This window comes from Carya illinoinensis, chromosome 9, assembly GCF_018687715.1.
Source record: "Carya illinoinensis cultivar Pawnee chromosome 9, C.illinoinensisPawnee_v1, whole genome shotgun sequence".
NCBI classification, from domain to species: Eukaryota; Viridiplantae; Streptophyta; class Magnoliopsida; order Fagales; family Juglandaceae; genus Carya; species Carya illinoinensis.
In genome coordinates this window covers 11,759,290-11,786,343 of record NC_056760.1, presented here as the reverse complement: position 1 = coordinate 11,786,343, position 27,054 = coordinate 11,759,290, and the positions used below count along the sequence as shown (strand labels likewise).

General features: G+C 36.0%; 2 protein-coding genes across 9 annotated transcripts; one reads left to right on the top strand and one right to left on the bottom strand.

The window, feature by feature from the left end:
• Nucleotides 1–7,155: 7,155 nt before the first annotated feature.
• Nucleotides 7,156–25,666, top strand: LOC122276609 (protein FAR-RED IMPAIRED RESPONSE 1-like). 8 transcript variants are annotated; one of them, XM_043086461.1, is made up of 9 exons: nt 7,156–7,327; nt 8,924–8,977; nt 9,126–9,241; nt 23,850–23,879; nt 24,115–24,268; nt 24,361–24,453; nt 24,538–24,627; nt 24,713–24,815; nt 24,899–25,666. In XM_043086461.1, exons 5-9 carry the CDS (start codon nt 24,209–24,211, stop codon nt 25,609–25,611), a joined length of 1,059 nt encoding a protein of 352 aa, XP_042942395.1. In that variant the 5' UTR covers nt 7,156–7,327; nt 8,924–8,977; nt 9,126–9,241; nt 23,850–23,879; nt 24,115–24,208; the 3' UTR covers nt 25,612–25,666. The 8 variants fall into 8 exon arrangements, 4 of the variants coding, with proteins under 4 accessions (XP_042942395.1, XP_042942397.1, XP_042942396.1 ...); XM_043086463.1 differs by having other exon boundaries at nt 7,156–7,419; XM_043086462.1 differs by lacking the exon at nt 8,924–8,977 and having other exon boundaries at nt 7,156–7,419.
• LOC122276608 (putative calcium-transporting ATPase 13, plasma membrane-type) lies at nt 9,536–19,651 on the bottom strand. The gene is made up of 2 exons (XM_043086458.1): nt 19,276–19,651; nt 9,536–11,995 (listed from the first exon to the last, which is right to left on the bottom strand). Exons 1-2 carry the CDS (start codon nt 19,486–19,488, stop codon nt 9,692–9,694), a joined length of 2,517 nt encoding a protein of 838 aa, XP_042942392.1. The 5' UTR covers nt 19,489–19,651; the 3' UTR covers nt 9,536–9,691.
• Nucleotides 25,667–27,054: the final 1,388 nt, after the last annotated feature.

Here is a 27,054-nt window from a genome sequence, read left to right as displayed (position 1 = left end):
TGTTTGCCAAAGTATACACAAAACCCCACAGTTGATTTCCGATCATCTGGACATCCAGCTCAGTCAGCATCAGAGAAGGCCGAGATTCTAAAGGAGGAATTGGAGGAGAAACAAAAACCAAGTGAAGAGATGTGACATAGGTAACGAAGAATTTGTTTCACTACTTGCCAATGAGAAATCCTAGGACTATGTATAAACTGACAGATGCGATTGATGACAAAGGATATATCAATGAGTGTAAAAGCTAAATATTGAAGGCTGCCTACCACACTTTGATAGAGTTGTGGATCATCAAATGAGCAGCCATCGAACAGAGTAAGTTTATCCTAGGTAGGCATAGGAGTACTTACAGGCTTGGAATTATGTATTCAACTGCGATACAAGAGATCATAAATATACTTTGTTTGGGAGAGAAAAAGGCTAGAAGGGGTTTTGGTAACCTCAATGCCTAGGAAATAATGAAGATTACTTAAGTCTTCAACTGGGAAGTAATGACTCAATGAAGAAATGAAATAAGAGATGAGGGTCGGATAGGACCCAATAACAATCAAGTCATCAACATATATAAGAATAAACAAACAATCAGAACCATTACGAAGTATGAATAGGGAGGAATTGGCCCAAGAGGCAACAAACCCAAAAGAAACCAATTGATCAGTTAACTTGGCAAACCAAGCGCTAGGGGCTTGCTTTAAACCATAGAGGGATTTTTTAATTTATAGATGTGTGACGGGTAGTCCGGATGAGCAAATCTAGGTGGTTGTTCATGAAAACAGCTTCCTCGAGGTCCCTATGCAAGAACGCGTTCTGAACATTAAGTTGGTGGAGAGGCCAATTGGAGGTGACGGTTATGGATAGAATGAGTTTGACTGTAACTAGTTTGATGACAGGACTGTAGGTTTTGTGATAGTCTAACCCAGGTTGCTGATGGAAGCTCTTGGCCACAAGCTGAGCCTTACGGCGTTCAAGGGTTCCATCGGCATGCCTCTTAGTATTTAAAACCCATTTCGAACCCAAGATGTTCATATCAGGAGTAGGAGGGACAAGCTCCTAAGTGCGATTATGGAGTAAGGCATGAAATTCATCCGCCATAGCCACACGCCACACACCACTTAGAATACTTGTTGGCTTCAGAAAAGGAGGAAGGTTCCTCCGGAATGATGGAGGAGGTGGAGGGAGTGGTCGAGATAGTGAGTGAAGCGGATGGGCATTTGGTAGGCCACAGAATAGTGTCATCCGTGTGCACTTTAGGATGAAGAGATTGAGTGTGAGACCTGGTGGTCATAGGGTGGGTGGTTCTGAGAGAGTTAGTCGAGGGACAGGATGAGGGTGAGGTTCCATGTATATTAGAACTAGAGGAAGAAGAGACAGACTCAAGGGTGGACGGCACACTACCAGTAGGAAGGGAACGTGAATTAGGATTAGAAGAGGGAGGAGGGCTTGTATCGGGCTGGGGTGAGGAAAGTCTAAGAGATGGGCTTGTGACATGGGCCGGTAAAGAGATGGATGACAGAAGTGGAGTAGTGTGGAGAGATAGAGATGGAGGTGGACCTGTGGAGATATTATAAAACGGAAATATAACTTCATCAAATATTACATATTTGGACACATATACTCAGCCCGTAGGAATATGGAGGCATTTGTAGGGTTTATGATCCGGGCTGTAGCCCAAAAAGATGCATTGGAGATACCAAAAATCAATTTTGTGACGAATATATGGTCTCAAATTGGGCCAACAGGCTGTGCCAAAGACCCAAAGAGATAGATAATCAGGAGGAGGGCCCAATAATGTTTCATATGGAGATTTATTGTGAAGGATCGGGGTTGGAAAGCAATTGATAAGGTAAGTGGCCGTTTGAAAGGCTTTAGCCCAATACCTTTGTGGCATATGAGCATGGGCAAGAAGAGACAATCCAACTTCAATTATTTGTCTATGGCGATGTTCAATGGTGCCGTTTTGTTGGTGGGAATAAGGAGCAGTGATACGATGATGGATACCACAAGATTGAAATATGGGACGAAGATGTTTAAACTCAATACCACTGTCAGTTTCAATAGACATAATTTTGTGCGAGAATTGAGTGTTAGCATAATGAAGAAAAGCTAACACAACATAGGGCACATCAGACTTTAAATGTAAAGGAAAGCACCATAAAAACTTTGAAAAGTCATCTATTATTGAAAGGAAATAACGACAGCCGGAGGTAGATAATGTGGGGCAAGGCCCCCTACATCAAAAAACAAAAGATGAAACGGCCATTGGACCGAAAGGGAGAAGATGGGTGAGGAAGGGAGTGGGCATTGGCATGTACACCTGCAGAGCAGAAGGGAGGCTTAGGACTGTTCGTTGTGGGAAGCTTGAACGCATGAAGAGTGAAATGGGTGACTCGAGGGGACGGATGCCCAAAGTGATGATGCCAGAGATTAGCAGAGGTACGAATGCCAATGTGAGCTTGCGATGAGACAGAGGAAGGAGAGCCAAAGGAGGACAGGCGAGGTGGCGATGGAAAAACATAAAGGTCATTCTCAACAGGACCCTGGAGAAGCTCCACCTTGGTATGTAAATCCTTCACACACAAAAAATCAGAGTGAAATTAAAAGAAAACTCTATTATCAGTGCAAAATTTCCTAATAGAAAGAAGATTTCTAGAAATCAAGGGGACATGGAGCAGGTTGTTTAAAAGAAAATTGCCGGAAGATGACGGAAGGTGAGCCAAGCCAACGTGTTAGATAAGGAGAGACAATTCATCGCCGATGCTGACAAGGTCAAACCCTTGGTAAGACGTGAAGTCAAGGTTGAGGGTGGAGAGGTTGAGGGTGAAATGGTGGGTAGCCGCAGTGTCTGGGAACTAGTGGGAGACATTGTTGGGGAAAGGGGGAACATGGGAGAAGTTGTAGTGAACGAGGGTGGGGGGGAGGCCTAATAGGCATAGTTAAATTGATGAATGTAGGTTGTGACAGAGTGACCAATTTTGTTGCAGAGTTGGCATACTGGGTGAGAATCATTTTGGTTTTGAAAGTAGTTGGAGGATGACTGTCCACATCCAGAGCTAGAGTAGCCACGTCCACCATTGTGACCCCTGTGTCCACGAGAAGAAGAGCCTCGGCCACAATTCAGAGATGGACCCAGTATAGAACCTGAATTTGTGACAGTAGTGTTTGCAAAAATGGATGGATCCGAGAGCAAGGATTGTGTTTGATGATTGAGATGAGCCTCATGATTCAATAAGTAGCTGTAAATTTGATGGAGAGACAATGAATTAGGACGAGTGGTGACAAAGGTGACAAGGGACTCATAATCAGTCCCAGGTCCAGCAAGGAGATATATGGAAAACTCTTGGTTTGTAAGAGGATGACCTGCTACACCTGATGCACCAAGGGTTTAGGCAAGTGATTTGGCTTTGGCATAGTACTTCGAAATGGATTCAAACCCTTTTTTAAGGGTTGCAAGTTGAAATTGAGTGTGAACGACATGAGCAGAGGACTTGGCAGCAAAGGAATTTTGTAGAGTTTTCTAGATCGCAGAGGATGTTTTGCAATCTAGAACTTGAGCTAGGATAGACTCGGAGAGAGACGAGTTAAGTGTAGACATAATCAATTTATCTTGGAGAAGCTAGTTAGTGTATTTAGGAGTTGGAGAACCAGTAGAAGAAAATGGGGGCATGGGAATGGAACCATCCACATACCCATAGAGCTGATGACCTTGGAGGAAGGGCTCAATTTGAGCTTTCCAAAGAAGATAATTGTCTAGATTAAACTTGATGGTGATGAAGTGAGATGCGGTGTGAAGAAGGCTAGGAAAGGGATTTTTATCAGCGGGAGATTTATTAGAGGAAGCCATGGAGAGAGGAAGGGAATGAAAAAAGAAAGAAACAGAAGGATCGAGAGGACGTGAGTCCTTATGGAGCTCTAGATACCATGCTAAAAGTTTAGAAAAGGCAAAATAAAGACAGAACGTTTGAGGAAATGGTACACTCATCAAAGACAATGATTGCTCCCAGAATTTATCATTTCATTCAATGTGAGTCTGTATACATTTGAGTGGCAATCATTTAGTGACAGATGGCTAAAGAATCTCTATTCGGTTACATAACCATCTTTTAGAACTTGTGAATTTTCCTCTGCTTTCATCTCAGTTTTGCTACATGTATTCGGTGTGGGTGCATTCTGCTAAGGTGCCACAAATTACAAAATCATGAGATGCAGAGGAGCAATAGAGGAATTGAGGGGTGGTGATGAAAGAGACAGTGTTGTGTTTGTTGCTTTGTCTCCGGCAGGCATTGAAAAATAAAAAGGAAGAGTAAGGATGAGGTGAATTTTGTGTCTGAGATGAGGAAAAAAAAAATGAAGATTGAAGAAGAGAGGTTTGGACGTGGATCCTATCGAGCTCTTGATACCATAATAAGAAATAAAAAATGCACAGCAAGTGTTTGGAAAAATTCCTCTATCACACTACAGAGTCTACTGAGTTTTTTGTGTATATTTTCCTATCTTTGTACATTGGCCCATAGATCCTATTTATACAGAATGCCTTAAAGAAATGAATGAGCATTTACATTGAATTTCATTTGAATTTACAAACAAATTTTGGGACCACCAACCATTCGGTTAGTGTAGGTTAGGACTGTTCAACCCGGCCCAGTCCGAAACCGGATTCCGGTTCCAGTTTTCGGACCGGATCAAATCCGGGCCGAAATCCGGATTTAAAAAACCATATGAATCCGGTTCGGGTACCGGATTTTAAATCCGGGTCCCGGGTTTAAAACCCGGTACCCGGGTTGTATAAAAAGAAAAAGGGCATTGCCTTAGCCGTCACACCCGCACCACCCCCCAAAACCCAATTCGTCTTCCCCCCGATTCCTAGCCCCAGTTTCCTTTCTCTCATCTGCTCTCTCTCTCTCTCTCTCTCTCTCTCTCTCTCTCTCTCTCTCTCTCTCTCTCTCTCTCTCTCTCTCTCTCTCTCTCTCTCTCTCTCTCTCTCTCTCTCTCTCTCTCTCTCTCTCTCTCTCTCTCTCTCTCTCTCTCTCTGTGCTTTGCGTCTGTGTCTATGATGCCCTAGCCCCTCCCGAAATCACTCTCTCATCTGCTCTATGTCTCAGTAAGCTATCTGCGATGTCGAACGGTGGAAGTGCTTTAGGGTTTTGGTAAGTTTTATTTCTTCCCTCTGTTGCGTTCTCTCTTCGTTGATTTTGGGTTATTTTTTTGTTTATGTTACTTTTTTTCGAGGTTTTTGTTCAATTCCATCACCTATTGGGGCTCAAAAATTTATTTTCCAATTGAAGGATTCAAGACAAACAAAAAATTAGTAAGTTATTGAAAAATCGGAATGGCGAGTCTATATGTGATGGCGCTGCAGCCGACGGATCTAAGCGGTTCATCTACCCAGGGGTATGGACCACCTACATCTTTATTCTTTTATTCTCTTGGCTGCCTTTCCTCTCCATCTTTTGCTTTTATGATTTTAGGGTTTAAGATATTTGCTGTTTTGTTTCTTGTGCTGTTGTGTTGAGGAAGAGAGCATACCCAAGTTGTAAACTGTGTAGAATCGGCTTTGATTGTTTGCTATGGAGAAGTGGGTAAATGTTAGATTTTGGATTGTATTGATGTGTGTTGGAAGGCTTGGAGCCATGACATTGTGGACAATGCTGTGGCTTTATCTGAGTTGGAAGGATATCCAATTTTATAATTTTCCTGTTTGTATGCTGCTTACTATTGCAGTCAAGTCGTTCTTGCAAGTTCTCAACTGGTGTTGTACATGATAAAAGGCATTTGAAAGTATCAATATTCTGTTATTCTACAAAAACCTTGATCATTAGAACGATTTCAGGTTGAGATTGCCTACAGAGAAATGACAGAACTCGCTGTTTGAATGAAATTGACTATTAGAAGTCAGCAACTGCGATGATAATAGAGGATAACCTGTGGAGAACTGAAGTAATCTTGTTTCAAGGTTGGCTTTCACTTGTGGCAACAGACATTACAGGAAGCATTCAACTAAGATCATCATCATGCTCTTAGTGTTTCCTTCTATGGTTTGTGTTTTTTTCTGTTGAAATACATTCTTACTCTTCAGTTTGGTGGGCTGCAGAGAACTAGGAATTCAATTCAATGTGGCGGTTATCTTCCGTTTGGGTGGCTACAACGAATATATTTGAAGTTTTATTTGATGTGATTAAATCACATGGAAGAATGTTATTGATATGGAACTCATATCTTGTAATTTTATATTTTGTAATGTAATGTAATATGTAGTGGATTGAATGCATTTTAGTTTTTCATTTTTATATATTTTATTATTCTGAACAATGTTATGCTTTTTAACATTACCTCTTAGAAAAATTTTCACAAAATATAGGCTTTAAAAAAAAAACCTATGATTTTCAACATTTTTTTAAAAATTGCTATAATAAATATAGGCTTTTACATAAAGAGAATTGTGCTTTTCAATATTGACTTTTCTTAAAAAATCTTTAATATAATATATGTTTTTATTAAAAAAAAATTATGCTTTTAAAGCTGGAAAAAAAAAAAAAAAAAAAAAAAAAAAAAAAAAAAAAAAAAAAAAAACCGGGTTGAATCCGGAACCCGGAATCCGGGTTTTACAAAACCCGGATTTATCCGGGTTCCGGCCCAGATTTGATCCGGGTTAATCCGGTCCGGGTTTCGGCCCGGATTTCCAGGTCGGAACCCGGATGAACAGCCCTAGTGTAGGTGCACCAGAGTCTTCTAGAAGTTTTCAAACTACTCGTGTTGAGTGGATATTTCAGCTGCCTTAATCGTACTCCCTCTCTTTGTCTTTCTTTTCTTTTTTCTGTTAATTTAGATATCTTAATTTAAATTATCTCATCTTAAATTATATAATTATTATAATTTTTACATAACATATAATAAAAAATTAATTTTTTTAAATTTTAAAATAAAATTAATATTTAAAAATATATTTTAGCTAATTTTTAATAAAATATTTCATCTTATTTCATTTTATCTAAATTATACAACTAAACGATACGTTACTCAAGGCCAACATACGGCACATATAAAACACAAAATCTTATTTATTTGAAAATACTAAATTGCCACTAAAGAGCTTAAATAGTTTCCTCATATAGAGGGACCCACCAACAGCTTGAGACGGGCCATTCGGCAAATGCCAATTTAATTAATATAAATATACGCCGAGAGAGATAATGATGAAATCCAGTGTGGATAGACTTTTTATTCTCCTCCACAAGTCCACGCTATGCCGCTTCCGGGAGAGAATGATGAAATCTACGTGATGCGCGGCTCCGGCATTCCAGATGACTTTGCCCAGTTTGGCAGTCCGAAGGTCAGGATTCTTCTTGACTTTCGTCTCTGATCTCTATTAAGCTTTTGTACGTTGTCTTGGCTCAATATATATTGGCCGGCTTCCAATTTCTCGTACGTTGCATCCAATTCATTAGATATTTTAGCTTAATACCATATTTATGTGCATGCTTAATTATTCGCTACTTCAATGGGCTGCATGTACTTTAATTTCTTTTGCAGTTCTTTGCTCCACTCGCGTATTTAATCCACGAATAATATATACTTTTTACTCTACATTAGAGTAACTTTTCAAGTTTTGCTTTATGGTAAATAAGTGCATAACGGTGGAAAGAGAAAGTACTAAATGCTTTATGATCATAAATTTATAATATATATTATATATCGTAACGAAGAATGGTTTATTTGTATGATTTGATGGAATATTTCAAAGAGGATCATTACTAACTATCATCACAGCATGTTTAATTGAATAGAAGAAAACATACATACTCCATAGTTAAAAGATGAGCCAGCCATCACTTGTGTGTCTTCCAATAATGATCTAGTGTTTTGTGTGTTTAGGAGACTTTTACTCTCTTCCCTCAATAACACAAATGACCGTAATGGAGTATAATGGACAAACTCCATTTATATACGTGGGGTGAGAGTAAGGGCTTCCTGAAGTGTTTACTAAATAGCTTAGCTCATTATCGACTCATATTATGACTACGCTAGTTCACACATAAAAAACTACAACCAACTCTCACTTGGGCAGCAAAGTCATCCACGCATAAATTGAATATGAATTTGCATTTAAAGAACACAATTTGGATCAAGTGCATCTGTAAGCAACAAGTTATGAGTACACCGATAGGATGCACGACACAACAAGTACCTACACTCACGATATCCAAATAAATAATATGCAAGTACAACACACATATCAACACAAAGGTAATTACTTGATTCTCAAATAAAGCCCAATGAGACTATTTCATAGTGTCTCACTTTCAAACACAAAATATCTCATAATTAACACAAAATATATGTACAATGAAATGTAGCAACCAAGTGCTCACAATAAATACAAAGATACATCTCCCACAATCTTAATAGATTAGAAGACTCTAACAACCTCATATGAGTCATATGGGTCACCTTTCACAATAGGTGCTTTTCCATTGGTGCCACTCGGATCCCGACAATTGCTGCAAAACCTTGAAACCTAGTGCTATCAACCTAATGCAGAAAGAGATCTAAATCACCCGATGTTGTTGACAAACGAGATTTTATAGAGATTTGAGGGATTTGGATTAGTAGGATAGCCTTTCGGCGATAGTTATCCGACAAGCCTTGAATGTTGTCTAAGAGCCGAAAGAAAATCAAGTAGGATTTCCAAGAATTTGAAATGCTCCGGTTCTCTATAAATATAGTCCTAATTTTCTTCCATTTCACGAAAAAATCTCTCTTTTCTATGAATTCCATTAGCATTATATTCTCACTCTCTAAGCTTTCTTCTTTTCTTGTTGCAATGGCTCAATCTTCTTCCTCCATTAATCCCCTCGATCACTCTCTGAGATATCCTATACCTCAACCACCAATTCTGTCTACATCTGCCATCGATGCCATGATGCAGTACGAGAATAGTAATTTGGTCAATAAATTAGACTTCAATGCCTTCTACGAACTAGTGAGTCTTGAAACTCGTTACTCTTTATTTATAATTGCTTTTTCCCAGCTACATGAAAATATAGAAACTTTGTCTCTCTTAATTGTTCATTCACTACAAAGTTTAAGGTTTTGGAATTTTGATTATGGCTCTACTCCTTGCTATATAGTGCACTCAACCGGAGAACTTGAAGAAGACAGCTTCTTTCCAAAAGGCCACTAAACTAATCCATATTGTAGCGAAGTAGCAGAGTGGATTGTTGGACAAAGTCGTGGAACATTTGAGGTATTTATACAAGAATTATTCTTCTGCTCTGCATGATTTATTATGAGCTCTAGCAAACGCACTGTTCCGGTCTTGAGAAAAGGAAAACGCAAACATTCAACCATTGTGTGAGATGGGTTGTAGAAATTTGCGAACTTGAGAGTGAGAGTTTACATTGATTAGAGAGATCCCTTAGAATGGGAAATTATGTAAAAATGAAGAAGGCAAGATTAAGAAGTTTGGTTATCATGCCGATTGGATATCTAAAGTTCTAACATAATCAATATTATAAGGCTGAGAAAACGGAGAGAAATAATAAGCTAAAAATTAGAGAGAAATATTCAGATAAACCATTTGAGTTTGCTTCACTACTATGGTTTAAAATCTGATAAAGTACCAACGTACGTAATTAAAAACTAACAAACAGTACAACCTCTTAAAGTAAAGTGACATGCATATTGAAAAAAAAAACTAGATTGGAAGCTCAGTGATCTTATCCTTCCTTATATATGCGAGGCAGATGGTATGGTCGATCAGTCCATGTGAACCCAATATAAACTTTGAAGCCGAATCAATAACCAACGACCCCATTCCAATTAGAATAGGGACGAGCCACGGCACCAAATTCCATATTGGGTTGCTAACGAAGCGAGTTTCAATCCCCACAATAGTCACCTGGACTGCCAGAATACCAGTCACAGCCACCCAAAACCATCCGTTACGAATAACACCCCTGAACACATTTTTCTTCTCCATCTCCCTTGCATTGAATAGGTTAAATACTTGGCAAATTACAAAGCTATTGAAGATAATGGTATTACTAACCTTCTGGCTGATGTTCAGGATGGCTTGGCCTTTGAATTGGAAGATAACTAAGATGGTTGTCTGGTAAATAACTTGGAAGACAAGATTTCTCCACATTGCCTTGTTGAAAAATGCTGCTGTATGTATCCTCGGGCACTTTTTCATCAGTTCTTCTGTTGGTGGCTCAGTTAGCAATGCAAGGGCACTTAGAAAACTCACAAAAAAGTTTGCCAATAGCTGTTCGATTATCGAAATTGGAAAATACCCAGAAGAACAGACTGTGATGGTAGTCACCAACGGCCCTACAATACTCATGGGGAGCAAAAATAGGACATACTTCTGAGTGCCTTCATATATACTCCTTCCCAACTTTACAAAGTCTGCGACCATTAAAAAGAAATCGGAATCTCCGATGATGATGTCAGCACTTTCTCTGGCCTTTTCACTGCTATTGGTCTCCATTACAATCCCAACATCTGCTTCTTTTAATGCTGGAACGTCATTTGTTCTGCTCCCAACCATTGCCACCACGTGTCCCTTTTTCTTTAAACACTGCACCAGAAGGAGCACGTCAGAAGCTGAACAGCTTTCCATGCGGTTGATGCTATCGACTTTACTCATCCTCTCTTCATCGTTGGAATTTCGAAACTCTTTACCTTCAAGCACCAATCCATTCGAGTTGGGAAGCAGTCCACAATTCATGTGAGCTATGTCGGCGGACACCGATATGGTATCTTCAGAAAACAATATGACGTTAATACCAGCAGTTTTGAAACATCCTATAGCTTTTCTTATACATTTCATGTCGTCGTCAGCTGCAACATCTAGACCAGTACTGGTGTTAATGCAGACGGTAGAGACTGAACCCATGGTAAGACATGCTGAAGGTCTCTTAGCATTGGCCTTGTGAGATAACATCCTGTTCATCCCCCATGCAATGGCGCATCTGATTACCCAAGGCATTCCTCCCTTTATTCCAGCTAGTGACGCAGCAAAGATCCATATAGTGCCATTGGTATTCATGGAAATCTTGTTGATAACTTCGTTTAACATAGTTGTTTTCGCCTTGAGCCCTGGGATGTTAGATTTCACATCTTCATCTCCAAGCTTAAAACGGATAAGAAGTACTGTTGCGATGAGAAAAGTGAATACCAACCCCATTATTTGGGATATGGTATTCACCCTGTAAAGAGCGGTTGCACCGGGGATCTTGTCAGGGAAATGGGTTACCTGGCTCATCAAATGACCCAATCTCATGTCCATGCCCACAGATGTAACCTTCATGAGACCTTCTCCATCAATAACCTTTGCACCATAGAAGAGAAATGGATTCTGATCATCTATGCTAGAACCATCATCTAGTTTTAGGAATTCACCAGACACCAATATACCATCTGCAGGGACTGGATACCCCTTCTTGAGGAATATTTTGTCACCCACGACGATATCATTGATCTCTACTTCCTGTCTGACTCCCTGCTCTCTGCTGGCATAAGCTTTTGCTCGTTGCATGCCCAGTGGCTTTTCCTGTGCTGAAATCATTATGATCTTTTCAGAAAAGAATTCAGCTATCGATGGAAGAAGCACAAGTAAAAAAATAACGGAATCAATGATGATGACCCCGGTCTCCAAAGCACCCTCTAGGCGAAAAATACCACCAAAGACAAAAGCCAGTACTGCCCCCATGATGAGTTGAATGATAATGGAGATATCATTGAGATTTCCTATAAGAATTTTTATGAAACCGCGCCCAGGACTAGCCTCTGTTAGGGAGAGTGAGTTGGCTGTATGTATGCGTTGGTCTTGTTCATCGATTCCCGTCTTGAAATCTGCAGTATGCACAGCCTCTTGATTGAGTGTTGAATCACTGGCCGTATCGTTGTTATTCTCTTCTTCCAAATTTACGTCTTCCCAGCAATCATGATCAGGTGGTGTGGGAGAAATTTCGACGCTTCCTTTAACTTCTCTATCCTGCAAAAAACCAACGACAAAAATAGGTACTCGACAAATCAATGCTAAATTTCTTTTTTTGGATAAGTCCCTTTAATTTTCGAAGCATCTACTACGTTATCCACTGTACCACGCCATCAAGCATTATGTTATAGTTTTGTTTTAATAAATTTATGCAAATATGTTTAATCCTCATCTTATTTTTTTTTTCTCAGCAAAGAAGTACAACTTCATTAATAATAAACTGTTTGTTACAAAAATAAACTGAGTATCAAACTTATCATACAGATCAACAAGAAAAGTGGGAAGGGGGATCTTTTCCACTAGGAAAATCTAACAAACATTGTGGAATTCTTATTAGGTGGATTATTCCAAACTCATTGTTGGAATGTGCTCATTGTGCAATGAAATGTCGATTTTGTGATCGATTTATTTTGACTGCTGCCCAGATTTCAAAATCTCTTAAGAGATACAATATCTCTTGCTATGCCTTCTATTTCCCAATTGTTAGCTTTCTGTGGCTGGCTGACGCAACAGACGGCATTTGAGAAGTCACTTTCTATGATGAACTTTTTTATCTGCTGCGTGTGTGCTTCTTGCACTCCAACGAAGGCTGCCATGGCCTCCCCTTGCTTCGGATTAGTGCTAGTACTTGTGAATTTGGTTACCACAAATCTCATGGATCCATTGTGTGATCTGAAAACTGTTGCAGCTATGCTGCCTTCTTTTCTAACTGCTATATCAAATGTGATTGAGAAGATATCTTTTGAAGAGGGTGGAATCCATTTGGGAGTAGTTTCAACATTTTTCCATGTCTAAGCTTTACAGTGTTCCTTATAGATTTCTGAGGTATTTTTGACTAAATGACCTATTATTGGGATTTTGAAATCATGAGGTATTTGGTTTCTAGTGAACTAGAGATTATCCATTGCTAGAACAACAAAAATTTGGAAATGATGGGATTCACTGACCGAAAATTTTAACTAGTTTTGTAGGATTCAAAATCTGATTTATCTAGTTTTTGATACCTACATGTAGAAAAGATGAGATGTCCAAAGGCCAGGCACATGGCCTTCACAAGATTCTTGTATAAGGACAATTCAAGAAAAGATGGTCAGTGGTTTCTACTTCTAATTGGCAGATTGGACAATATTTCTGGTCTTCTGTTAAAGAAATACAGTTACTAAGTAAGAACTTAGCAGGCAAGACATTATTAGAAATTTTTCAGAGTAGCAGCTTTAAACAATCTTGCATTTTTAAGGACCAAAGTTTTTTCCAATCAATGGTAGGATGAGATTCATTTTGTTCATTGGATTGGAGAATAATTGCAGCATCGGCTGATTTAACAAAAAATTTGCCTGATGAATGATGAATCCGTCTGGGGAAGTCAGATTGATTATGAAAATGATATTGAGTGAGATGGATTTTTTGGATTTCAACTACTGATTCTTGTGAGAACAGAGCTTGGATGAGAATAGTGTTCCATCTCCTAGGTTCCTCTAATGTAAGTTCTGAAACTCTCAAATGAAGATCTTTCACTATATTGGGAGACTAAGGTCCAGGAATTGATGAGTTTAGTGTGGGAATACAGAGATCAGACCAGACTCTAGTATCAACCCCGTTGTTAATATGGAAGCAGACACTGAAACTTATGAAATTTCTTTGCTTAATCAGACCTGTCTAGAATCTGGAATTTGTGGGTTTGGCAGTGACTGATTGCCATGAAAGATTTGTCAGATATATTTTGGACAAAGTTTTTTTCCAAATGCTATTTTCCGCACTCATTAGGTGCCAACCTAGTTTGTTTAGCAAAGCTTTGTTAAAATTAGCTGCTTATCTAAGGCCTAGACCACTCAATGATTTAGGTTTACAGATTGATTTTTAGGATTTTGGAGTAAAGTTGTGGGTTTTGTTAGGCTCAAATCCCCACCAGAACCTCATTAAAGCTCTATAAATCTGACTATAAATATTTTTTGGGGGCCATATGGTGGACATGGTGTAGGAGAGTATAACACTAGCCACTAGTTTGATGAGTGTAGTTCTACCAACTTGAGATAAAAGCTTGGTTTTCCAGCCAGCTAATTTGTCTTGAATTCTAACCAAGATCTCCTTGAAGTTATGATAAGGATCCACAATTAAGGGAAAGGCCCAGATATTTGATCCTAGAGGAAGATATTTTAAGGTTGAGAATTTCTCACTCCTCTAGTGATGGTTGGTCTACTATTTATGTTGAATTGAATGATGTAGGATTTTGAATGACTCCTTAATACACAAAAAAACTTTTCAGTTTCTATGCCCAAGAATTCCCTAGTTTCTACTTTTCAAAATAATTTATTATATTACATCTAAATTCATTTGTCTTCAAGATGAAATTAGATAAGATGAGATGTTTTGAGATAAAAATTATGAAAATTGAATAAAATATTATTAAAATTTATATTTTTTATTTTTTGAGATTTTAAAAAGTTAAATTGTTTATTTTATTTTATATAAAAATTTGAAAAATTTATAATGATTAAATGACATGAGATAAAATGAGATGAGTTAAGTAATGTTATGAAAACAAACAAGTGCTACAGCTACAAGGAGGTTTCACAAAAAAACCTTTTTGGCTTTTTAAAGGTCATAACACTTTGCACTCTTTCATTTATAGCATTCAATAAACCAAAAACCCTTTTTGGTTTCTAACCCTAAAAGACTTTTACGTTTCTTTTAAAAAGACAGGAAATTCTAAAGATGAGTGACGTTACAGTCACAATGTGCATGGTCTCACAAAAGTAAACTCATAAATTGGAATTACTTCGTATAATATGTTAAATCTAACTTATAATAAAAGTAATTTTATAATATAACGTACCGTATTAAATCATATTAATTTATGAGTTTATTTTTGTAAAATCTATTTATAATTAAAGTACTTCTTAATTTTAAATGCTAAAAACATTTTGTATTCTTTTATTTATATATTCTTGGTACATACTCACTCGTAGATGATTGGTGTCAGAATTTTTTATTGATTAGGTGAGATCAATCTCATCCACGTGAGAATTAAGTCCACATGAGAATTAATTCCTCTTCCGACTTGTCCCAAATTGGGCGCTATGGCCAAAAATATAAAGAACAAAACAAAAGGACAAACTTGTCCCATAGTTACAAAAATGATGGCATATGATCCAATCTAGTAATATGCAATCTGCCAAAATCAACCAAAATAATCGTTGGTGAATATAGGCTTGTGCATAAAAGGGCTTGGCCCGATCAATCTGAGACATGGGCCCACCCAACTAAAGTTGGGTTCAACTAGTCAAACCCAATATTAGGTTTATTATACCTAATATCGGTCAAAACCGATCACCTGAAGAAAAAGAACCAACACCCACTCAATGCTCAGAGCTATTCTCCATTTCTCCTCGAGTCCTTAAATCCCAACCTCTCTCCAAACAAGTTAAATGCGAAGGCATAGTCCAATAAGGGGAAGATATTCCAAACACCTAGAGAGCTACTGAGCTAGAGCGTTATAAAACGCTTGCTACAGCCATGAAACATCTTTCAACCTCTCATTAGCATAGAGAACTGCACAAGAGTTCCAAACCCCGTTTTAATGTATTCTCGTCTCATGATCTAAACACATTCATGCTCAATCAGGTGCCCCCACTTTAACAGCACATGCTACAAGGAAGAGGTGGTGCCGATTTTGATTCCAATCCATCATCTTTCTCCTCACTTAAGTCATCTTCATTGAAGAGTATGGGAAGGGGGAGTGGTTCTTGGGTAGGGAGGGGACGGAATCGCCAATGGTGGAGGGGTGGTGGCATTTGGGGCAAGGGATGGTGGGTTTGGGAGGGGCAGAGTAGGAGGAAGATGAAGTAGAAAAGGAGGGAGGGTGATGTGGGAGAGGCAGAGTTTGCAGAAGTAGTGACCACATTGGAGCAAGAGTGGGGCGTGGGAGTCCTCCTCATATGGAGTTTGGCAAATTAAGCAACTCAAGATCTAGATCTTCTTCTTTGAATTCGATGGAGATTTCTTTGGCATGGAGCTTGGTTGATGGAATCGGAATGGTTGTGAAAAATGAAAGACTTTTATGGTTGGGATAGAACTTTGAAGAAAAAGAAATCTGGGGAGACGAAGGGGGAGGGAGGATCAAAAGCAAAGTAAGGAGAATGGGTTTTACTCGATCCGAAATTTGCAGGTCGGCTCAGGTCAGGTCAGGTCGAGTTGGTGTGGCCTTCCCTACAAGCCGGGCTAGGACGGGTTGGACCCAAAGTATGGTTTGGGTGGGTCAGTGTGCAGGCCTAGGTGAATAGGACAAAACTACTTGAGCTACACACACTTTTAAAGAAAGCTAATCATATTTTCTTTATTAGGTTGACATATTTAAAAAAAAAAAAAAAAAAAAAAGGCCTCTTTAATAGATCTTGTCTTTTTTTGGTTGAACCACGTCATCCATTATATTCATACGTTAAATGGCAAAAAAAATTTTAAAAATTAGAAAATTCTTAAAATTTTAAATGTCAAAAACACATCTTTATTTATTTGTAATATTTTGTCTTCTATGTCTCTGGGGCGCATACATGTATATATATATATATATTCAGTTTCATACTCGTTACTTGTGTTGGAGATATTATGATCTTGATTTGATATTATCTTGTATGATTTTTATAATTATTAAATTAAAGTTGATTAGAATACTATCTAGATTAAGTTGATGTATATAATTACTTTGATTTGAATAACTCTTTATTTCACTTGGCCTCTTTCTCTATAAATAGAGATCTACGCGCGCATTGTATTCATGACAAAAAATAATGGAAAAGATATAATCCTCAAATTCTCTTTCACTCCTCTCTTTTCCATCATTTCTATTCTCAATAGGTATGAATACATGCAAGGAATGTATAATAAAAAGTTTCTTTTTTATGTCAAAAATGATATTTATTCTTCTTCAGTACGTTTTCTTTCTTTCTTTCTTCCTTTTTTTTTTTTTTTTTTTTTTTTTTTTTTTTGTATGAGAAATCGAAGTGACTTGGAAATGATATAAGAATATAGATTTGAAACCAGCTTTTAGTTTTTTAAATAAAGTTTCCTCAGTTTTTAATTTTCCAAACCGTCTGTATATGGACATATACATATCATGTGTGTGTGTGTATATATATATATATTATTCAGATTTTTGAAATTTCTACCTTAATTTTTCGTTGTTTGGTTGTATATATATGTACGTAGGGATTTTTAGGCTTCCTCATCCGCAATTTCAATGGATGTGTTGGAATACCCCAGATCATGGGCATAGAAGGTAGCGAATGAGATGATCTAATCTAATCATATATTCTTGGAAAAAAGAGATCGATCAGTTCTAATATATATATATATATAACCATTGATTGATCCGCTTCAAACATAGGCCTAAAGATAGTTTGTTTCAAGTGACATCTAAACCAATCCAACCAAAATGTGAAACTTAAATTGTGCCACCTGCATATATGTGATGTAATAGCCTATATATCGAGGACAGTAGGAATTTAAAGGAGGTTATTACCCTAGATGAGTATAGAATTAGGTTAACGGAATTTGCCTTTTATAATGATTTCAAACAACTTCAATTATAGCAATGACTCGTACTTATTAATGTAGAGTATGGGCCCAATTAATGTTGTTTAAGCTTTTCTCGAATCCACTTTATTATCAACTAAAACAGGCTTGGAAAATGAATATCTTCTCATCACAGGCCCCAAATATATATGTGTGTGTGTAATTTAATTCATGAATATCTGCATCAACTTTTTCTTGGTATATTCTCTCTCTTCTCTAGGAATATCAGGGAAAGATTAATCTTTTCGTGTAGAGCTAGCTGTAAGACTTTTAGTAAAATTCTATGTCCTACACATCCATATCCTAATAGGTTTAAATTAACTCAAATATTATCACTTAATTAATGAGTCGCAGTAAGACGAGAATACCTCTATATCTAGTCACAGTGTGATTCGAAATCTCTAGAATATTTTTTGATAGCCAAAAGTCTACAAATAGCACTAAGAGTGACCCTTCTCTCATAATCCAGTTAGATTCTTTCTTGAACTGAGATGGATAAAGATACATTTTTTAACTGTTATTATTTTATTTTCGTGGATTATAGAAAATCAAAGATTATTATATTTAATTTTTCATGTTAAAATATTTAACACTAGCTAGCTAGCTGAATGAGCGGTTAAGGCTACTGAATGGGCGGTTAAGGAAGGAAATATGAGCTTACGTATGATAATTGGTTTGGAAAGACCGGATTTATTGGCTTAAAAAGTCGGTGGTCAAACAAAAAGGTTCAAACTTAGGAGGTCACGTCTTCATCTAGGTGGAATTTACAGAAATTACAAGAACATCTAGGATCAGATTTGGCATCTCAGATTGATGTTTTACCTTATTGTTCTTAATTAAAGGGCGGAAGATATACCTGTTTGGATGGCTAATTAATAAGGAGGGGTCTAATTTTAAGTTTTATCTGCCAAGATCTAGGTTTTTATGTGGAGATGTTTTCATAATAGAACTCTTCCCTTTTGATTCTAATGTACACTAGCTTATCATTTCGATTGTCTTCTTATGTGATTGTTTCCAGTCAACATATATTGTGGGTTGGCTCAACTAGCTGTATGGAAGTATTTTTCATCTATTGTGGGTCTTAGCTTCTTGGAGGGACAGTAGTCCTGGTTGCAGAGCTAGGGTTTCATTGTGGTTCTTTCAAGCAAGAAGTAGCTGACAGTCGGGATGATTTTGGGTTTGATGCCTTCCATAATTACTAGCTACAGTTTTTGGTTAAGGAGATGTTCTGCGAGAATTGAGGCCTCTTTTGAAACCCAGGCTAGGTGCATGGTTTAATCTCAAAATTAAATACTCATTATCTGCTCTTGTTTAACTTGAAGGTTTGGCCGGTTGTTTTGAGCCCTCGGTTTCCCAGCGATTGTGTTTGGGTCTAGGATTTAGTGCCTTATATACAACATATGTCATTATATATCAAGAGTGACTTATCAAAATATATATATATATATATATATATATATATATATCAAGAGTGAATTTCTTGTTCTTTAGATATTCCGATTCAATTAATAAACGAAAGAAAAAGGTTAGAAACTTGAAAGAGCAAGGATTGGGTTGAGCCATAGATATGAAAGAGAATACAATATTGGTACTGTATTTGGCGAACTCTGATTACATGCCAGCAGCATTGAATTCTTTTGCTTAAATGGTCAGAAAATAAAAAGTTAAATGGAAAAATATAAATCTATGGGAGAGAGCAAAAAGCTTACCGCTTCTCCTGTGTTGGCAGTGCTCACGATCACACCGTGAGTAGAAGAAGTACTCGATGAGCCGACACATCTGATCTTGATTTCCGGGGTCGAAAGATCAGCCCCGTGCTGCTCCGATCTTCTAATGTTGGTGCAGGCTTCTTCTTGGGACTCGAGGTCGACAGGATCACCGTCGCCATGATCCTCGACGTAGATCCTGCTTGGCATCTGCATGTTGCTCTTCGATCTGAAGTCTCTCTAATGCTTTACAAATCTAACGTTAAGAGGAGAATTATAAATGAAATTTCCAATGTACGTCTAAGAACTTCTCACAAAAAAAAAAAAACAAAATAAGAAAAGCACAACATGCGAGTCTATAATTAAGGTGGTGGCGAAATGTGGTAAAAGCTACGACTATTACGAGTTGTTCACACGCTCGACTTCTTTAACCAAATATATTACGAGTTGCTTCACACACTTGACTTCTTTAACCATGATCAGTTGTTGAGTCAAAAGTGGCGGCTGTTTGGATTCACGAAACATCAATGCTCATCCGTCATCGTCTAAAATCTATAGGATTATAAAAAGAAATACCATCTGGGCTTTGTTACATGCAGTCAATAAATATAAGTGGAATGCAAACAGTTGTATAGAATGAATAAAAAAAATTATAAAAATAATTTTTTTTTTATAGTTGTACGGAATGAATAAAAAAAAGTTATAAAAATAATTTTTTTTTCATGTAGGTCTCATATTAATTCACTTTTTTTAAAGCGATTGCACTCCGCTTGTATTTGCCGACTGCAAATATCATTTCTCATACTATCTGGAAGCTATCGAGTTTTTGTGATAGAAGAACTGATTTTGACTTCTAACTAGTTTAATTTTGGTTAGGTTTAAAAGTTCTTTTAAATATAACATTTTTATTTCAATTTTATTATTCTAATTTTTTTAAAATTTTATATAAAATATAATAAATAATTTAATTTTTTTAAATTTTAAAATAATAATAACATTAAAAAATAATATTTTATTTAATTTTTAACTTTTATATCAAATTAAAAATTTTAATCTCAACATCTAAACCTAACTTTTATATTCCCTCCTTTTCAAATTTAATAAGTTGAATAATTCAAGAAGTTTATTAATAATAACTCCTTTATTAATTATTAAATAAAAAATTCAGTTCATCACTTTTTAAGAGAAATATTTTTTGCAGTCAGTAGATGCAGTCGGTGTGCAGTCGGCTGCCAAAAAAAATTAATACAGGACCTACATGAAAAAAAAAATTATTTTTATAACTTTTTATAATTCATGTAGGTCTCCCTGAATATAAAAAAAAAATTTATAATTTTTTTTATTTATTTCGTACAGCCGACTGCACGCCGACTGTATATGACGACTGTATGTAGCAAAGTCCCTTTTTAATCATTTAATGTCAGCTACAGTAACTCAGTGATTCGTCAGGTCGTTACAAACTGACAAATGAATGAAAACATTTGACAAGATTAGAAAAAAAAAAAAAAAAAACATTTGACATTTGACTGAAAAGACTGAAAATGTCCTGTCAAAGACTTTTCGGCAACTATCCGATAAATTTATAATATTATATAATAAAAATTCTATATGGAGGAAGAAGCGCCACGTGCCGCGTGCGCATATCAAGTAGATGTCAATATTCCCGTCTCATTCTTTATAAAAATAATTTATAATTTAATTAAAAGGTATATTATTTTAAATTTTTTCTTAAATTTTATTCATTTTTTAAAAATACTTAAATGTTCAATATTTTTTTCTTATATTTTGAACTATTACTCTAGTAAATATTTTAAATAAAAATTTAATTTAACTTTTTTTGTAGATATAATAATATTTTTAAATATTTTGATATTTAATTAAATTATTTTTAAAACTTTTATTTCAAACTATAACAAATATGAGTACGAGAGAAAGTATAGATAATTCGAAGAAAAATATATTTTATTTATTAGAATAAAATATTAATAAATAATAATTTAGGAAATGAATAGTAATTTTTTATATTTAAGAAATTACTGTTTATTTCCTAAATATTTTTCTTAAAATAGAAATTTAGATGTAGATAATATTTTGATTAAAATTGTAAAATAAAACTCAAATTATAAGAAAAGCAGTGATATCGGATGTGAATGTTCTAAGAGCACTCTCAATAGATGTTATATAATGTATTTTTCTTTAAAATATAAAGAAAAGTTCTCAAAATTACTTTCCATCCGATCTACTATTTTAAAGGAATTTTACAGTTTGCTACATAGAAGCCGCTACATTTGGAGGAGCCTGTACACAATTGTAAACATTTTTTTATTCATTTCTCACATATCCATACAAACCTGGAGGCTACGTAGTCAGGTAGCCATTGTCTTTGGAAATGTGATATTTTTAATAATTTGGATATTAATATTTGGTTAATGGTGATATTTTAATATATATTTTTATTATATAATTTTTAAAATTTTTTAATTAATTTATATTTTAGTTTAGCTTATAAATTTGGATTAATTTAAAATAATACATAATTATATGATATTGTATATATAGAAATATTACAAATATCAAGAGATATGAAAATATCATTTGTAAATAGAGAAAATATTTGAAATGAATAAAAAATATTAAAAAGTATAATATTTAAATTATATGAATAAAAAATAGATAAATTAATGTATGGTATATTGTAAAAGTCAGTATGTAAAATAGAAAAAGTGAGTTTTAGTGATATATTTTAAAAAATAGGATAGAAAATCCATTATGAGTGCTCTAAATGACTAATTTCTAAGCTCGCCGTTATTGACCAATTCTAGAAAGGAAAATTATCATCCTACATATTAAAATATTATTATTATATTTTTTATATATATTTGACCAATCTAACCCATATTATAATATTAAAATATTTTTATTTTTTATTTATATTAAAAAAAATAAGCTTAATTCTTTTAAGAATGGATTTGAGATATGGGATGAGATATAAAATTTTCATCTCATTTTATTATTATAATTTTTTAAAATTTTTACATAAAATATAATAAACAATTTAACTTTTTGAAATTTAAATTCAACTTTTTTAAATCTTAAAATAATAATATTAAAAAATAATATTTTAAATTTAAATTAAAAATTAAAATTCCCATCTCACCTAACAGTCACATTTATAATATCTTGATATCTTTTAATATTTTTATTATCTACTATTAATGTGATTGTAATGTGTGTATTTATAACACTAAATATGATTAAAGAGTTATACTACACAACCACCCACTATTCACGCAACCCCCTCACTCCAGCCAACGTGGCATTTTTTTTTTTTTTTAAAACGTCGGCGTTTGGTGAACTGCATCATTTCAATTTCCCCCCCTGCCCGCATTCTTCTTCACTTCTGACGCACGAAAGCTTCCCCGCGTGCTCTGCTCCACGCCCCCGGCTGGTTTCCTTCGCCTGCTTGACCTTCTCTCCGGCCCGTGTGGGAGCATCAATTCAGACCGTTTGACTTCATCTCTCCGGCACGTTTGGCTTCATAACTCCGGCTGGGTTTGCTTCCTCTCTCGGCGCGTTTCTGTCCGTACGACGAAAAAAACTTCCCCATTTATTTTCGCCGCACAATCCTCCGGTGGTATTCGGATGCTTCCCAGACCCACCGGATGTTGTATTGCAAGGGTAAGAAAGTAAGGGTCTGCAAGTTATTTTCGTTGATGGGTCTGTAGTTGATTTTCGTTGATGGGTCTGCAGTTTATTTTCGTTGATGGGTCTGCAGTTTATTTTCGTTGATGCTTCCTCTCTGGCTCTTGTTCGGATACTTCCCCATTTATTTTCGTTGATGGGGCTGCAATTTACAGTATTGTTGCTTGAGAATATTCAAGTTGGTTGCTTTTGATTTGATAACCCAGGAAGTCTCAACTTTTTGCTTGGATATAATCCTTCCTTCCCACTGGTAGCTACGCTGCTTCTTCTTGTTAGTGTTTTAGGTGTTGTCGTCGTGGTGCGTAGAAACCAAGTTTACGAGAAAAAGAAACACTGGGAAAAATGAAATATGTGACTGTTTTTACATTAATTACTATTACACAAGTTTACGAGAATTTTTTTTTCACCTTTTTTTTTCTTGGAGTAACGAGTTTGTCCCAGCATTCAAATCAGTGCTTTTTCTTTTCCCTAAAGGCAGCTGGTATTGTATTGAGCTTGTTGCAAGTAAAAAATAAAAATGGTATATTTGACATCCCTGCACCTGCAAGCCTGCAACGTTAGGGGCATTAATTTGTGCTTGTGTGATAGATCAATGTTAAAGAAATATATGCGTTGCTTTTAATTAGTTTGAGGTAGGAATATTTTAAGCTTCTAACTGATCATCACAATGTTATACTTAATGCATTTGAAGCAAAGAATTTGAATATTGAGTACATTACTAGTGGACAAGAGCAGTCTAATTTATTCTCATGGTTGGTCCTTTTGTATGACGCATAATTTATTCTCATGCTTATAAAAGTATGATACACGTTGGCCTCATTGATAAATGAGAAAGGAAATCATGAGATCATGAAAAATATTTTTTTTTTGAACAGGTCTAGCCCTTTGCATCGCATCATTGCAAGGTAATTTCTTACATGTATTTTTAGCAGTTGCTCGCCTTTTGCATCATTGATCACAACCTTGCCCCATGAAACAGTATATGTGAATTTTGTGAAGTCGAAACTATACGCACAAAAATTATTTGAAAATCCAGAATATGCACATAAAGTAGCCATTGCGTTTGTTTAGTGGTTAATATTTTCTGGGGATCAATTGTTGGTGTCGTCGGGTATTGACAGAACTGTTATATGTTTGCAGGGTGAGTTATTGCTGTTGATTTTAAGTAGATAAGCTGCCCACTGAATTTCCACCTGCAAAATATACTGTCCCAAATGGTTCCTCAAATAGCGTGATGGGTGAAGAGGAAGATTTGAGGCCACCCAGGCCTTCTACATCGACTTCACCCACCCAGGTATGGTACACACATTGGTTATTTGAAAATCCATATGTTTTAGATATTGAGCCTTTAATTAATCCATGATGAGGTTTTTTTGTATATTGTAGGAATGTCATGATACACTAAATCCAAATACAACGCCATATATGATGAATCTAAATACATATCCAACTCCATATCCGTATACTTGGGGTAGGCAGGTAAATAAATTATCTATATTTGTTTAAATTTTTCTTTTTTACGTGCATGGGTTTGAGTCATTCTAACACAGTGGGTAATTGCAGCCTCTGGCAATGCCACCCTTTGGGCCAACCATGCCATACCCTCCGCCGACTAATTTGGAGGAGTTGAGACAAGGTGAAGATACAACTGAGGTAGTTATTTTGAGTTAACTGTTACGTAAATTTTCGACATACCTCCATATTTTGGATAATGTATAACACAATAATTATAATACAGCTCTCAGCAATGTCGCCATGTGGACCAAGTATGCCCGAACCAAATTGGCATAGTGGTTCATCATCTATGCCATTTAGTGTTGAAAGTGAAAATGATGTTGGAGGTACACTTTTAACAATATCCACCCCCATCCATTGAATATAAAAAAAAAACTATGTGTCCTAACCACTCATTTTTTCTTTTCAGAAACTTCACCCGACAAAAATGTATCGCCAAACAAGGGGGGGATGTTTGAAATTTCAGATGATGATAATAATATTGAGCCTCCAAAAGCTGGTATGAAATTTGGTACTGATAAATTGGTTTTGGCCTATTACAAACGATTTGCCAAACAAGAGGGTTTTGGGGTTATGATAAGAAGGACGAAGAGAGATCTTGATGGGAATTCTAAGTATGTCACGATTGCCTGTGCACGCGGCGGAAAGTACTATCCTAGCCATAATAATTTATCCAAGCCTAGACCAACGACAAAAACAGATTGTAAGGCGAAGGTAAATGCTCGCCTTGTGAATGGGGAATGGGTGTTGACCAGTGTAGATCTTGTTCACAATCATAGTACTATGAGCCCAAAAAAATCCAGATTTTTTAGATCTCATAAAAATCTGGATGAATACAGTCAGAGGATGCTCGACTTGAATGATAGAGCAGGTATTCAGATGCATAAAAATTTCCATGCACTTGTGACTGAAGCGGGGGGGTATGAGAATTTGGATTTCCAAGAGAAAGATTGTAGAAATTTCATTGACAGAGCTAGACATCTAAGAATGGGTAAAGGAGGTGGGGAAGCACTGAATGAATATTTTAAGAGAATGAGGAAAATGAATGATGGCTTTGTCTCCGTCATGGATGTGGAGTTGAATATTGTATATAACAAGTTGAAAGATGAAAATATTTTGTAAAAGAATTTGTATATGAGGTGGATAATATATTTGTAAATTCATGGTTGTCTATGAAGTGGATAAATTAAATTCTCCAATTTGTATATGGTGTAGTGTTGACCACCAGGTTACAGATTATATGCTATTTTCCAATTTGTATATGAATTTAAAGTGTTGGGTAGGTGGGGTAGCGTTAGAAAGTCATTGGTGTTGATTTACAAATTACTTGGTGTATTGGATGGTACTTTTCAATTTATATTGCATATAAACTACAGGTGACAATTTTAAGAACTAGGTTGTCCACAAAAACCATGGCAAAATTTTAATGAGATTGGCGTAGGAGTTGACACAGGTATGGAGGAAAAATATGGGGGTTATTTGACAGGTTTTGACATATCAAGAAATGCAAAATTTGTACGTGGCCATTTATGGGTTTGTAGAAAATGTTAGTTGGCAACCTGTAATACAGAAAAGGCATTATATTGATATGTTTTAAAGTACATGTCAAGTGTTAAGTGGTGTAGAACATTCTTTATAGGAAGCGGCAGTATACAAAAAATAAAATGATCATGAAAGTCAATAGATATTTTGCAAGAGAAATAAATGGTTAAATAGGCTTGTCTACTAGAAATTGAAAAGGCAGTTCTTATTAAGTCAGATGATATTTGCAACCATAATCTTGGCAAGGCGGTATAATACAACAAAAATCTTGCCAACATTACTTCCAGAAATGCAAAATTAAAACTAACATAATACACCTACATTTAGAACCAACCTATTACAAGCGAGACAATCCAAACTATACACAACAAAATACGACCAATCCTATTCTCTATTATCCTTTTTCCCAGTTCGCCCTCTTGCTTGTTAAGCATATGCTCTCTCTCTACTAGCTTGTCCTTTTCTTTTTGAGCTTCATATTCACGCAACAATAATGCATCCTCCCTCTTCCGTACTTCATTCTCTCTTCTGTTGTTTACATTCTCACGTACTACTGATTGAAAGATATCTTCCCAAATGAAGAATTGGCATCTTGGTTCTTCCTGTGGACAATTCAACAATTTCAAGCTTCGGTAAATTGACTCAGAATATGTACATTAATTTCAAATGTAAACAAAAAAAGGAAGAGGCTAATTACCGTGTAATAATTTGGACAAGCATAATATTTCCTTCCAGGATTTTTGTGGGTGTGAGAGATCTTTAATGGCGATTTCAAACCACACCAACAATTCGGTGAGTCAATTTCAAGATCATTAACTACGGAGGATGATGATTGACTCGATGCCATAATTGATCTACATGATGAGGTTATTAATGATCCGACTCAGAAAAAAGTATTTCACAATATTGAACGCAATGACTACTTTAAGTGCAAAACTGATTTATTATGTGCACGTACAAATTTTCAGAATTATTATAACGTAGGAGCAGAATATAAAAGAGAGTATAAACCTTCATATAATG

Excerpts from the sequence above, each read along its gene's own strand:
- LOC122276608 (XM_043086458.1), bottom strand. The coding sequence starts at position 19,488 with ATGCAGATGCCAAGCAGGATCTACGTCGAGGATCATGGCGACGGTGAT. Across the intron at positions 11,996-19,275 it reads CTGCCAACACAGGAGAAGCG|GATAGAGAAGTTAAAGGAAG; the intron begins GTAAGCTTTTTG and ends GGTTTTTTGCAG.
- LOC122276609 (XM_043086461.1), top strand. The coding sequence starts at position 24,209 with ATGGGTGAAGAGGAAGATTTGAGGCCACCCAGGCCTTCTACATCGACT. Across the intron at positions 24,269-24,360 it reads CATCGACTTCACCCACCCAG|GAATGTCATGATACACTAAA; the intron begins GTATGGTACACA and ends TGTATATTGTAG. Across the intron at positions 24,454-24,537 it reads CGTATACTTGGGGTAGGCAG|CCTCTGGCAATGCCACCCTT; the intron begins GTAAATAAATTA and ends GGGTAATTGCAG.